The sequence below is a fragment of the Pan troglodytes genome, chromosome 9, assembly GCF_028858775.2.
Source record: "Pan troglodytes isolate AG18354 chromosome 9, NHGRI_mPanTro3-v2.0_pri, whole genome shotgun sequence".
Lineage (NCBI taxonomy): Eukaryota > Metazoa > Chordata > Mammalia > Primates > Hominidae > Pan > Pan troglodytes.
The window spans coordinates 79,925,245-79,937,421 of NC_072407.2; the positions used below are offsets into that span (position 1 = coordinate 79,925,245).

The 12,177-nt window shown below is 38.9% G+C and overlaps 2 protein-coding genes across 7 annotated transcripts in view; one reads left to right on the forward strand and one right to left on the reverse strand.

Moving 5' to 3' along the window:
* The window catches only part of AAMDC (adipogenesis associated Mth938 domain containing), an 80,151-nt gene extending 78,830 nt beyond the window's left edge, over positions 1 to 1,321 (forward strand). The window contains exon 6 of the mRNA XM_063782413.1: positions 1,191 to 1,321. Within this exon, the coding sequence (XP_063638483.1) occupies positions 1,191 to 1,306 (116 nt within the window). The 3' untranslated portion in view covers positions 1,307 to 1,321. The remainder of the gene's footprint in view (positions 1 to 1,190) is intronic.
* Positions 1 to 12,177, reverse strand: part of INTS4 (integrator complex subunit 4) — a 116,865-nt gene that overhangs the window by 21,197 nt on the left and 83,491 nt on the right. For all 6 annotated transcript variants that reach the window (XM_003313222.6, XM_063783304.1, XM_063783305.1 and 3 more), the window contains 3 exons: positions 8,329 to 8,422; positions 4,150 to 4,230; positions 2,038 to 2,168 (listed from right to left, as the gene is read on the reverse strand). In XM_003313222.6, coding sequence (XP_003313270.1) covers positions 2,038 to 2,168; positions 4,150 to 4,230; positions 8,329 to 8,422 — 306 coding nt within the window. The remainder of the gene's footprint in view (positions 1 to 2,037; positions 2,169 to 4,149; positions 4,231 to 8,328; positions 8,423 to 12,177) is intronic.

Below are 12,177 nucleotides of genomic sequence, written 5' to 3' on the forward strand. Positions count from 1 at the left end.
AAAAATATAGGCTGGGCTCGGTGGCTCACGCCTGTAATCCTAGCACTTTGGGAGGCCAAGTTGGGTGGATCACCTGAGTTCAGGAGTTCGAGACCAGCCTGGCTAACATGGTGAAACCCGTCTCTACTGAAAATACAAAATTAGCCGGGCATGGTGTTGCATGCCTGTAATCCCAGCTACTTGGGAGGCTGAGGCAGGAGAATCGCTTGAACCCAGGAGGCAGAGGTTGCAGTGAGCTGAGATCGGACCACTGCACTCCAGCCTGGGCAACAAGAGCGAGACTTTGTCTAAAAGAAAAAAAGAAGAAAAATATAAAATATTATAGCATGAGTAAAGACCTAAAAACATTAGTATCTTTATATAATGACATGACAAGATAAGCATATTATAATGCTGGGTGAAAGGAATAGGAGGCAGAACAGCAAAGTATGGTATGATCCCCTTTATGTTATTGTACACATCTTTATAATCTATGTTTATATGGTTTGGGAAAATCTGGAAGTATACACATGAAATGCTGGCAGCTGTTTTCAAAGTGGTAGATTACCAGAGAACCTTCACTTACCCTGTAATATTTTAATTTTTCTAACAATTATATATAAACTAAAAAAAAACTTTTTTAAAAAACAGTATAGATGCCATCACAAGCACCTTTGTTTTTTCAGCTATAACTGGCACATAGTAGGGATTAAACATTTGTTAAATGAATATATGAATATCTTTTTTTTTTTTTTTATAAAGATGGAGTCTTGCTCTGTTGCCCAGGCTGGAGTGCAGTGGTGTGATTTCGGCCCACTGCAACCTCCACCTCCCAGGTTCTAAAGATTCTCCTGCCTCAGCCTCCTGAGTAGCTGGGACTACTGGTGCATGCCACCATGCCTGGCTAATTTTATGTATTTTTAGTAGAGACAGGGTTTCACCACGTTAGCCAGGATGCTCTTGATCTCCTGACCTCGTGATCTGCCCACCTTGGCCTCCCAAAGTGCTGGGATTACAGGTGTGAGCCACCACACCCGGCCACATATGAATATCTTTAAGATTAAATGATTCTTTGACTTTATGAGGTCACTATCAAGATATGTGAAGAAATAAAATATTTTATTTTTCAGGATGTTATTTCTGACCTAGTATGTTTCTGTGTTTAAGCATTCATATTTATATCTCTACGGCACTTTTTTTTTTTGACACAGCAGCTGGACTGAGCATCAAACATGTCTGTGAGCTGGCAATGAGTCACCTAAGTACTTTTTTGTATCAAATCTATGATGCCATCATTCTTAAGATGCACCTTTATTTTATGAAATAGTAAGAAACAAAAAACACTATGGGACACCATCAAAATATCTGATTTCAGAGAAGTTACAATAATAAAAAATGTGTATCTTGGAATCAATGAAATGTGGCAATTCCAGTTATCTGAAAGTCTTACAGATATAATTACACTGAGCTCTTATTACGTATCAAGTACCATGCTAAGTGTTTTTACATGTATTATCTCATTTATTCTTCATAGAAATGCCATGAGGTAGATGCTATCTTCATTTTCATTTTGTACAGGGAAACAAGGTACAGAAAGGTTCGTAACCAAACAACTAGTAAGTAGAAAAGACAAGATTTGAACAAAGTAGTCTGACTTCCCAGTACATCCTCTTAATTTATCATTGCCTGAGAAAAAGCTTATTAGTCCCTTCAGAACAGAAAAAGTGGTCCCTGGCACTAAATTCTTAAGGAAATCTATCAAGTAGGAGGATACAGAGTGTCCTTATTGCCAGATAAAGTCCAGTGTTGTGGTATATGTAATGGAGAGTCACCAGAGGGTTTTTAGCAAGGGAGAGACACAATTGGATTTCCAAGGGTCTAATCTGATCCAACAACAGAATTTGTAATATCTGAAAAAAATGAATAGATCACACATTCCTTAGCTAGTCTTTCCTAAATTTCATTTCACTTATCATTAACTTTCGTGTGATGTCTGAATGCATTTGAAGTATCTTTGAAAGGAACATGCCACATATTTTGGCCAACCCCACATCTTACCCTCGTGTAGTTCGTGCTGTTACTATAAGTTGCAAAGCTTTGGCCTGCAGCCTCATGTGATGTATAATCACCACCTGCTTATTCTCCACACCACTGTACATGAATTCCATTTTGTAGGTCTCTTCCATAATCTATAAAGGAAAGATAATTAACAATCAATAAAAATATCATAGTCTTACTTGAGAGCAGCATAGAATTCTACTGTTAAAAGACCTTAGGTGAAACTCTTAACTGAGATTTTACATCCCTATGCTTTTAAGTGTTGAAAGAAATTAGTATAGTATGCCTTGTAAAAAGAGAATAAATTATTTGCCTATTTAAAAAGAAGACTGACCTGGTAATAAAATCATCTTAGTTGATGATGTGAAGATAAAAAGTTTAATCACTAAGCAAACTGCAAAGCACTGAAAGCACTGCTTCTTACCCTAAATGAAGCCCACTCTGCTGTGGGAACAAATTAATATATATTATGTATGGAAACCCAATCCCCACAAAGTCCTCAAGAAGCATCAAGAACTATTAACCATATGTTAGTTATCCTGACAGACTGTTCCATGGGCCTGGTCTGAGGGAGTTTGGGACGGAAATAAGTGCAAGAAAACATTGTCTATGACCCCAGATCAAGTCCCCGATCTTGCTCGGTTCTATCCAAATAAGCGATTTTCATCAAAATGATGCTTCTCTTTTCCTTCTGTGCTTGCCTCCCAGTGAATACTCTAGGGTCACAGAAATGACTCCAGACTCTCTTACAATTGGCAATAAGACAAGTTAAATTACATGAGTGTCTCAATCCCTTTCTGTAAACAGGGAAGAAACAGTACCAATATCATGAAGTTTCAAGTATCAAATGGAGCATGCAATATGTTTATCACAGTATCTGGTATACAGCAATGGTAATTCCTTTCCTCTTTTCCTTCCAAATTATTGCTCCCTGGTCCCATCCTTCCAATGTGGCTCAATTATCGGGTTCTAGTCATTAAATTCTACTCTTCTACAATAAGCCACATACCAGGTCTGAGAAAGAGTCTGGATCAGACAAGAGTTCAGCACTGTAGTAGAAAACAGATTCTGGGTATCAGAGGATCTGGTCTGAAGTCCTGATTGTATTACCTATAGCTCTATGAATTTAACCTTGCTGAGCCTTAACTGCCTCATCTCTAAAATAGACTTAATACTTATTCCTATCTAATGGGATTATTATGAGGGTTAATTAGGCTAATAGACTTGAAATCATTTCGTGAACTGTAATGTAACAATAACAGTCACCATCATTAGCTTCCTCCTGGGTCATTTACAGACTCCCTATCTGGAAGACTTGACCTGCAAGAGATCACCAAGTCTCAATACTCAGGTGCAAAGGGGAACGGCTCAAAGCTAAAAAGAAATAAACTAGAGACAAATAAAATTAAAGCCTACTTCATGAACTACCCAGGACCTTTTAACGTTGAAGAGATGGTACAGGCTAAAGATATAAACAACCTTAACTGAGTTGGGCTACATTTTCAGATGAAAGATTCATGATAGTAGAGACAGCGTTTCACCATGTTGGCCAGGCCGGTCTCAAACTCCTACCCTTAAGTGATGCGCCCATCTCAGCCTCCCAAAGTGCTGGGATTACAGGTGTGAGCCACCGCGCCCGGCCCAACTGCCACATTTTATAGAAGAGAAAAAATCCAGGGAATTTAAGTAACTTGCTCAATATCACTCGGCAAATCAGAGGAAGACCTGGGACTAGGACCCAGGTCCCCTGAGTCCAAAGTGAGTGCTGTGTCTCCTAGTTATGCTCCTTCTCATATCACTAACTTCTGTCATAGCCTAAAATTAGGGAGGCCACAGCAGAGGTATAGAGCTACAGGAAGGCCTCTGGCTCCGCCTTGGACCAGACAATTCCTGGACAGAGATCTATTTGAAGGGAAGGTCTGAATAAGCTTACCTGTGTTGCTGCTGCTGAGGCCAAATCACTCTGCTTCAAATACAAAGGGGCAGCTACATGCCACAACTTTTCCTGCAAGGCCTACACAGACAGAGCTATAGGAAGGCCTCTGGCTCTGCCTTGGACCAGACAATTCCTGGACAGAGACCTATTTGAAGGGAAGGTCTGAATAAGCTTACCTGTTTCGCTGCTGCTGAGGCCAAATCACTCTGCTTCAAATACAAAGGGGCAGCTACATTCCACAACTTTTCCTGCAAGGCCTACGCAGACAAATCAGGAGGGAACAGAATACCAAGGTCACAAAGACTGGCCTATCATTTGGGATTTACATTTTTGTTTTCCTTTGAAAGTCTCCCATGAACAGGACTTCTCAATTGATCTTATTCTTTTAACCCAATAAGCTGTATCTATTATGGAGAAAGATGAGACCAATGGTTTCGGCTAAATGAATTCCCACCCATTTGATCCAATTCTTGGCCCAAAGGCTCTGTGTCCCAGATCAGTGCTTCTGGAAGCAGAGGACAGGAACCACGAAAGCTTCACCAGAATGTGCAGGCAAGCCAGCTTCCGGGCTCTAGGCACTCCTTGTTCCCAGAGCCACTAGACAAACCCAAGCCACCTAGATACTTCTTCCTTAACTGTGGTTCTTTTTTCTTTTCCCCTATGCTCATTATGTTGTAAGCCCCAACCACTTTATCAACATATTCAACTGGAAATCAAGCAGCTTTCCTAGATTTCTCCCTCTTTCAATCTTTCTACATTCAAAACCACCACTAAGAGCCAAGATTTTACCTTCCATCTCTCTCCTCACCTATCCATCCACATGACCTCATCTCTTGCACAAACTTCTGTGACAGCCTCTTACTTTCTCAGTCCTTCTGAATTACAGATGTAATCAAATGACATTACAGAAAACCTAGACTAACACTGTCCAATAGAAATATAACATGAGCTATATATATATAATTTTAAATATTCTCGTAGCCACAGTTTTTAAATTACAAAGATGTAAGTTAATTTTGAAGATACAAAGACTAAGTTAATTTTTTTAAAAAGTTTATTTAACCCAGTATATCCAAGATATTAACATTTCACCATGCAGTATTTTTTAAATTATTAATTAGTTTACATTTCTCTTCATACTAAGTCTGAGAAATCCAGTGTGTATTTTGCACTTAATAACACATCTCAGTTTGGACTAACAACTTTTCGAGTGCTCAAGAGTCCCATGTATCTGGTGGCTATCAAATTAAACAGTGGTAGGTCTAAACTGTAGATAAAAACTATAGGAATTTCTGGAATATTTACTTCTAATAATTTCTTGTATGCATGTTTTTTGACAGTTGTAGTCAGAAAGCAGAATTAAGTTTGGGGATTAGATCATAATCCCAAAACATACAATCCCAAATGTTGAAATCCTCACATCCAAATTCTGGGGAAGTGATTAGTGTGTTTTGGGTTGTATGCAGGATAGTTGCATCATGTTAGGTGTATCATGTTAGGCACAACTATTACCATGTTATTGTCTTTATTTGGAAATTAAATATGGCTTAAGGAGATGCGTATGAGTGCCAAGCTGACAAGGGGTGGACTTGTGGACCTAATTTTAGATATCAGCTTGACTAGATTAAGGAATATCAGAAACCTGGCAAAACATTATTTTGTTTTACACATTGAGGGTGTGTCTATGAGAGTGTTTCCAGAAGAGATTAGTGTATAAATCTGAGTGTACTAGGTGGAGACTATCTGCCCTCAATGTTGGCGGGCACCATCCAATCAGCCAGTGGCCAGGAGAGAACAAATACTTAAGACGAAATGGGCTGGGAGTGGTGGCTCATGCCTGTAATCCTAGCACTTTGGAAGGCCGAGGTGGGTGGATGACCTGAGGTCAGGAGATGGAGACCAGCCTGACCAACATGGCAAAACCCTGTCTCTACTAAAAATACAAAAATTAGCCAGGCGTGGTGGTGCACACCTGTAATCCCAGCTACTTAGGAGACTGAGACAGGAGAATTGCTTGAACCCAAGAGGCAGAGGTTGCAGCAGTGAGCCGAGATCACGCCACTGTATTCAGCCTGGGTGATAAGCTGAGACTCTGTCTCAAAAAAAAAAAAAAAGGCAAAATAGCAAAACGGACTCTCTGGGTTCTGCTGCTTGGATATCAGAAATCTGACTCCATGAAAGTGCATCATCACAATACTGACTTTGTGTATAAGCATTGAGTGTGTACACAAAATGTTGAAACTTCCTCGATAAATGAGATATCCTTTTCGTACATCTGCATTTGTGAAAGATAAAATTTCTTGAGATCTCAGCTCTTTGGGTGACTGCATATGCAGTGGTGACCCAGCACAGTTTCCATCAATCTCGTCAAAAGACTTGAGGTTGCTGGGCACAGTATTTCAGATGACCACAGTTAAAAAGCTGGGTATACACAATTAACAACCAAAGTGATATGCATTTATACCTTTCCCTTTATGACCAATTTCTTTATAAATATGGCTCATCTGCTCATAACTGTTAGACCCACCCAACTGTCATTAGTAACCTGAGTGTTTATGCTTGCAAAAATGTATGTTGTTATTGTCTGTTTTATTATATTAAGTGATATATAAAGTATTCTGTTGTGTTTTTATGTTTCTCAAATAAATTCCCCTTTAAAAAATAAATATCTTTAAGTTTTTTAAATTATTTCTTCCATAATTATATTTTGGGGATTTTGATATTTTCTGGGCTGTGGTTTTTGGGATTTTAGACCTTAGGGATTTTAGTCTTTTGGAATTTAAACAGTTTAGGACTATGATGTTCTGGACTATCTTTTGGTATTATGATTGGCTCCCCTTCTTTTGGGTACATAACATTACACCCTAAATATTTTGTCATGTTGTTGTATAATTCTTCATAAAGAATTACTGACTACAGAATATACTGCTAGGTAGCTGTACCAAAATTTATTTAGCTTTTTTCCTGTTATTAAACACACTTGCCTTGGGTTCTGGCTCTGGGCCCCTCACCTACACTGTCACCCCTTGTCATTGAATAATCAACAATTATGTGTTCTTTTTAGGAGTAATCACTTCTCTTTCCTCACTCATATTTTGCTACTATAGAAAAGTGGATTCTTCTCCATGGCCTCCTTGAATTCCTGGGGTTTCACAGAGGCTTGGAAAAGCCAAACAACCTTGCAAAGGGGCAGGAAGGAACTTCTTGGAGTGATGAAAATGTTCTACAACTTGCCTATGGTGGTGATTACACAGATATATACATCAGAAAGAACATATCTAGCCTAACAAGGACCATTTAAGTGCCAAGTATACATACCCACCTTTACATGTATAGGCACACCTGCACAACTGTAAATATAACATTTAGCACAAGTTCACACAGTAGAAAATAACTTTTGACTCCCTGATTTACTCTGACTTTAGCCAAACATCATTAATCACTTTGAAAACAAAGAACACTTTGAACTAGGGCCAAGATAAAAGTTCGTCAAGTGAGAAGGGCTCTCCTAAATTCTGTGCCAAAATTTATAGTAAAATTCTGCTACAGAAGCTGAAAGATACTGAACTCATTTAATTGTTTTTTAACTCAGCAAAACTAAATAGATTCTTGGGTACCAATTCTGTGTATAGCTGACTACTGAGTAAGAAACGCCAGCAAGTTGGTCTTTTTAAAAGCAATGAAATCAACCTTTTAACTTTGATGAAGTGCAATGAGTTTTTTTGTTTGTTTGTTTGTTTTCTTTAAAGACAGGATCTTGGTCTGTCATCCAGGCTGGAGTGCAATCTCACTGCAGCCTTGACCTCCTAGGCTCAAGCAGTCCTCCCAACTCCAGCCGAGTAGCTGGATATACAGGAATGCACCACCACACCTGCCTACTTTTAAATTTTCTTGTAGAGATGAGGTGTCGCTATGTTGCCCAGGCTGGTCTCAAACTCTTGAGCTCAAGCGATCCTCCTGCCTTGGCCTGCCAAAGTGCTAAGATTACAGGTGTGAGCCACCACACCTGGCCTTCAAATGAGCATTTTAAGAAAATAGTCTAAAACTTCATACAATTCCTTTGCTAATCAAATTATACAAAACATTTACAACCTTGGGATTCTAACTAAAATGATTATCCAATCTGCTCTAATTATATTATGATAAAAGAATTCTCCCCAAATTTACAAATTCCTATGAGTTAATATTTCGTTAATTAGAGACAAATGGAATCACACTGCAGAGTACATATTTCTCCATTGTCAAGTGGTTGCATTAAGACCATAAGTTTTATAACTTATGGCCTCACACACTGCTGGATCCACAAAGATGCATTTTTAGCAACACAATCATAAATGGAATGGATGCAAACCAACCTTGATGAGAAGTAGTTGACAGCGAAGATAGGTGGCAGAGAAATCAGCTACTCCTGCCAATTCAGATTGAAGTTCTCCAAGTCTTTGCAGATCCCTATAGTAAATAAAACCCCCAAGGCAAACACAGGATAAGGATAATGCCACCAACATAAAGATCATGTCAAAAGCATTTTATCATTTTATACCTAGTAAACAGTCATACATTTTTAAATGACGACACTGAATGCTGGAGTGGTTATAATAAAATTGGTTCACTCACACTGTGATAGTAGTTTAAGCTGATGTAACCCTTTTGGAAAGCAAAACCGTACTGTTATAAAGGCACATATATGGTGAAATGTTTTGATTCATAGCTTTACACTGAAAAGTAATACTAAGAGAAATATTCAACAGAAATGAAATGCTTTATGGGTCATAATATTCACTGTTATGTGGACTATTATAGTAAAAACTCAGTAGCTACTTATTCAATGGTGAAAAAAATATTGAGTAAATTATGATGCATCCAATCAAGTAAATTTTTTTTTTTATTATACTTTAAGTTCTGGGGTACATGTGCAGAACGTGCAGGTTTGTTACATAGGTATACACACGTCACGATGGTTTGCTGCATCCATCTTTTTTTTTTTTTTTTGAGGTGGAGTCTCGCTCTGTTGCCCAGACTGGAGTACAGTGGCGTGATCTCGACTCACTGCAACCTCTGTCTCCTGGGTTCAAGCAATTCTCCTGCCTTAGCCTCCTGACTAGCTGGGATTGCAGACGCACACCAGCACACCCAGCTAATTTTTGTGTTTTTAGTAGAGACAGGGTTTCACCATGTTGGCCAGGCTGGTCTCAAGCTCCTGACCTCGTGATCTGCCTGCCTCGGCCTCTCATAGTGCTGGGATTACAGGCGTAAGCCACCGCCCCCGGCCCAAGTAAATATTTTGTAGCCATTAAAATATGGAATGGTTAATAAGGTGTATGATCTCAACTATGTAAAAACTATATAGAGGAGAAAAATACATTGAGGTGGTTTTCTGGATAACGGTAATAGGGTGCTCTTCAGTACCTTCTCCCAACTATGCTTTATTTTCCGAGTTTTTAAGACAATGAACAAGTATTTTTTTGTATCAGAAAAAAGCATTATTTTTTAAAAAGGTATTATGGTAGACACTGTTGGTTGCCTGTCCAGTTAGCCATTCTCCACTTCTTTATTACTAATTGAACTCTGATTTTGTTCAAGGGAACATGTCCCCAAGCCCAATTCCAAGTAGTATCTGATTGAACTAAGCCAATTAGTGCAGATTGTCTGTCTGGATCTGTGACCTGAGTTGACCTTATCAGTTCAGTTGAAAGTACTTTATTCCATGCTTACAACAAATTGGTGTGTCTGTCTGTCTCTCGCTGGACTGGGCAAGGATGTTTATAGCCCTGATTGCCATTAGCAGCATACTGTAACTCTAAGGGAAAAAACCTTAAGATAAAGCCAATGCTGAAGACAAGAAAAGTCCAAAGAGAAATAGAGAAACTAGGTCCTCAATGATATAAATAAGCCACTTAATCATACCATATCTCCAATTTCTGGACATCTGGAAAAATATCTTAGTCATGCAACTGCTATAACAAAATATCATAGACTGGGTGGGTTATAAACAACCGAAATTTATTTCTCACAGTTGTATAGGCTGGGAAGTCCAAAATCAAGACACCTACAGATTTGGTTTCTAGTGAGGGCTCATTTCCTCATAGGTTGCACCTTCTACATGTATCTTCATATGGTGGAAGTCACAAATGAGCTCCCTTAGGCCTCTTTTAAAGGTTATTAATCTCATTCATGACCTAATCACCTCCCAAAGACCTCACTTCCTCATAACATCACCTTGGGGTTAGGATTGCAGTATATGAATTTGGGGGAGACATAAACTTTCAGATCATAGCAGGAAATAAATAGCCATTATAAGCTAGCTTGTGAAAAGCATCCTAACTGGATATAAGTATAGACACAATGACTGTAACCATATGAAAACATATCTGCCTATAGTAAGAAATTAGAAAGTGTCATACACAAATAAAATAGTTGTGCTAGAATTATTGGTGATTTAAAACATTTAGTTTTCATATTTATGCAGCCAAAAGACACATGAAAAAATGCTCATCATCACTGGCCATCAGAGAAATGCAAATCAAAACCACAATGAGATACCATCTCACACCAGTTAGAATGGCGATCATTAAAAAGTCAGGAATCAACACGTGCTGGAGAGGATGTGGAAAAATAGGAACACTTTTACACTGTTGGTGGGACTGTAAACTAGTTCAACCATTGTGGAAGTCAGTGTGGCGATTCCTCAGGGATCTGGAACTAGAAATATCATTTGACCCAGCCATCCCATTACTGGGTATATACCCAAAGGATTATAAATCATGCTGCTATAAAGACACATGCACACGTATGTTTATTGTGGCACTATTCACAATAGCGAAGACTTGGAACCAAGCCAAATGTCCAACAATGATAGACTGGATTAAGAAAATGTGGCATATATACACCATGGAATACTATGCAGCCATAAAAAATGACGAGTTCATGTCCTTTGTAGGGACATGGATGAAGCTGGAAACCATCATTCTCAGCAAACTATCACAAGGACAAAAAACCAAACACTGCCTGTTCTCACTCATAGGTGGGAATTGAACAATGAGAACACATGGACACAGGAAGGGGAACATCACACACCAGGGCCTGTTGTGGGGTGGGGGAGGGGGGAGGGATAGCTTTAGGAGATATACCTAATGCTAAATGATGAGTTAATGGGTGCAGCACACCAACATGGCACATGTATACATATGTAACTAACCTGCACATTGTGCACATGTACCCTAAAACTTAAAGTATAATAAAAAGAGAAAATGTTTCTTTAAAAAAAAAATTTAGTTTTTTTGAATAGTTAATACATACTTAAGGTATAGAATTCAAAGGATATACAATTAAATTAAATTAAATTAGTCCCCCTTCCTACGCCTGTGTCCTGTAGCCCTGCCACCCTGTATACCTTCCCAGAGGCAACTACTATTACCAGTTTCTTTTGAATTTTGAGATATGCCATGCATTTACAAAAAGTACTGGTTTTCTTTGCTTTCTTCTTTTTTAGGGGAGGAATGTGAGTGTGTGTGTGTTTGTGTATTACCTAACCATCTCAGCATTCATAGAAAGCTGCCTCATTACTTTTTAATAGCAACATTAAATTCTGAATAGAAATGGAAACTGTGGGAAACCTTAAGGTCTGAGTCACTTGGGAAGCTGTTTCAGAGCCGGCATAACACATCAGGTTTCACAGTAGCCTGGAAAAAACCGTCCACTGGACTATGCCACTTCCTCCCATCTCATGCTCGGCGGGTAACGTTACGATAGTTAACGATGCCTCCTGGGGACTTTGACATCAAGAAGGAGATGCCTACAAAGGGGCAAAGAGTAAATTACTCTCAAAGTGATTGAAGAATTAATGTATGATATATATCACTTCTTATTCGTTTGGGTTGCTTGAACTGGTCCTGGAGGGCCTACCCAAAGCGTGGGAACCCAGCACAATGAAAGCCAAGACCATAGACTAGCTAAGCCCAACTGTGAAGTGTGAGTTTGGTGGCCAGATGGTCTCTTCCTTTCACTTCTCTGATTTTTCTCTTGCAAGAGACAGCCCTGAAGTATTCTACTTCAGAAGCATTTGTGTTTCCTCTCCAGGAAGATTCTTCCTTCTATGACAATTATACAGAATACAGACCAACTGACTGTACATTAACTAACTGATTCCAAATGTTACTTTATTCCCCTGTCCCGGAATTGTAGCAGTTGTTCTGAAGTGCACAAAA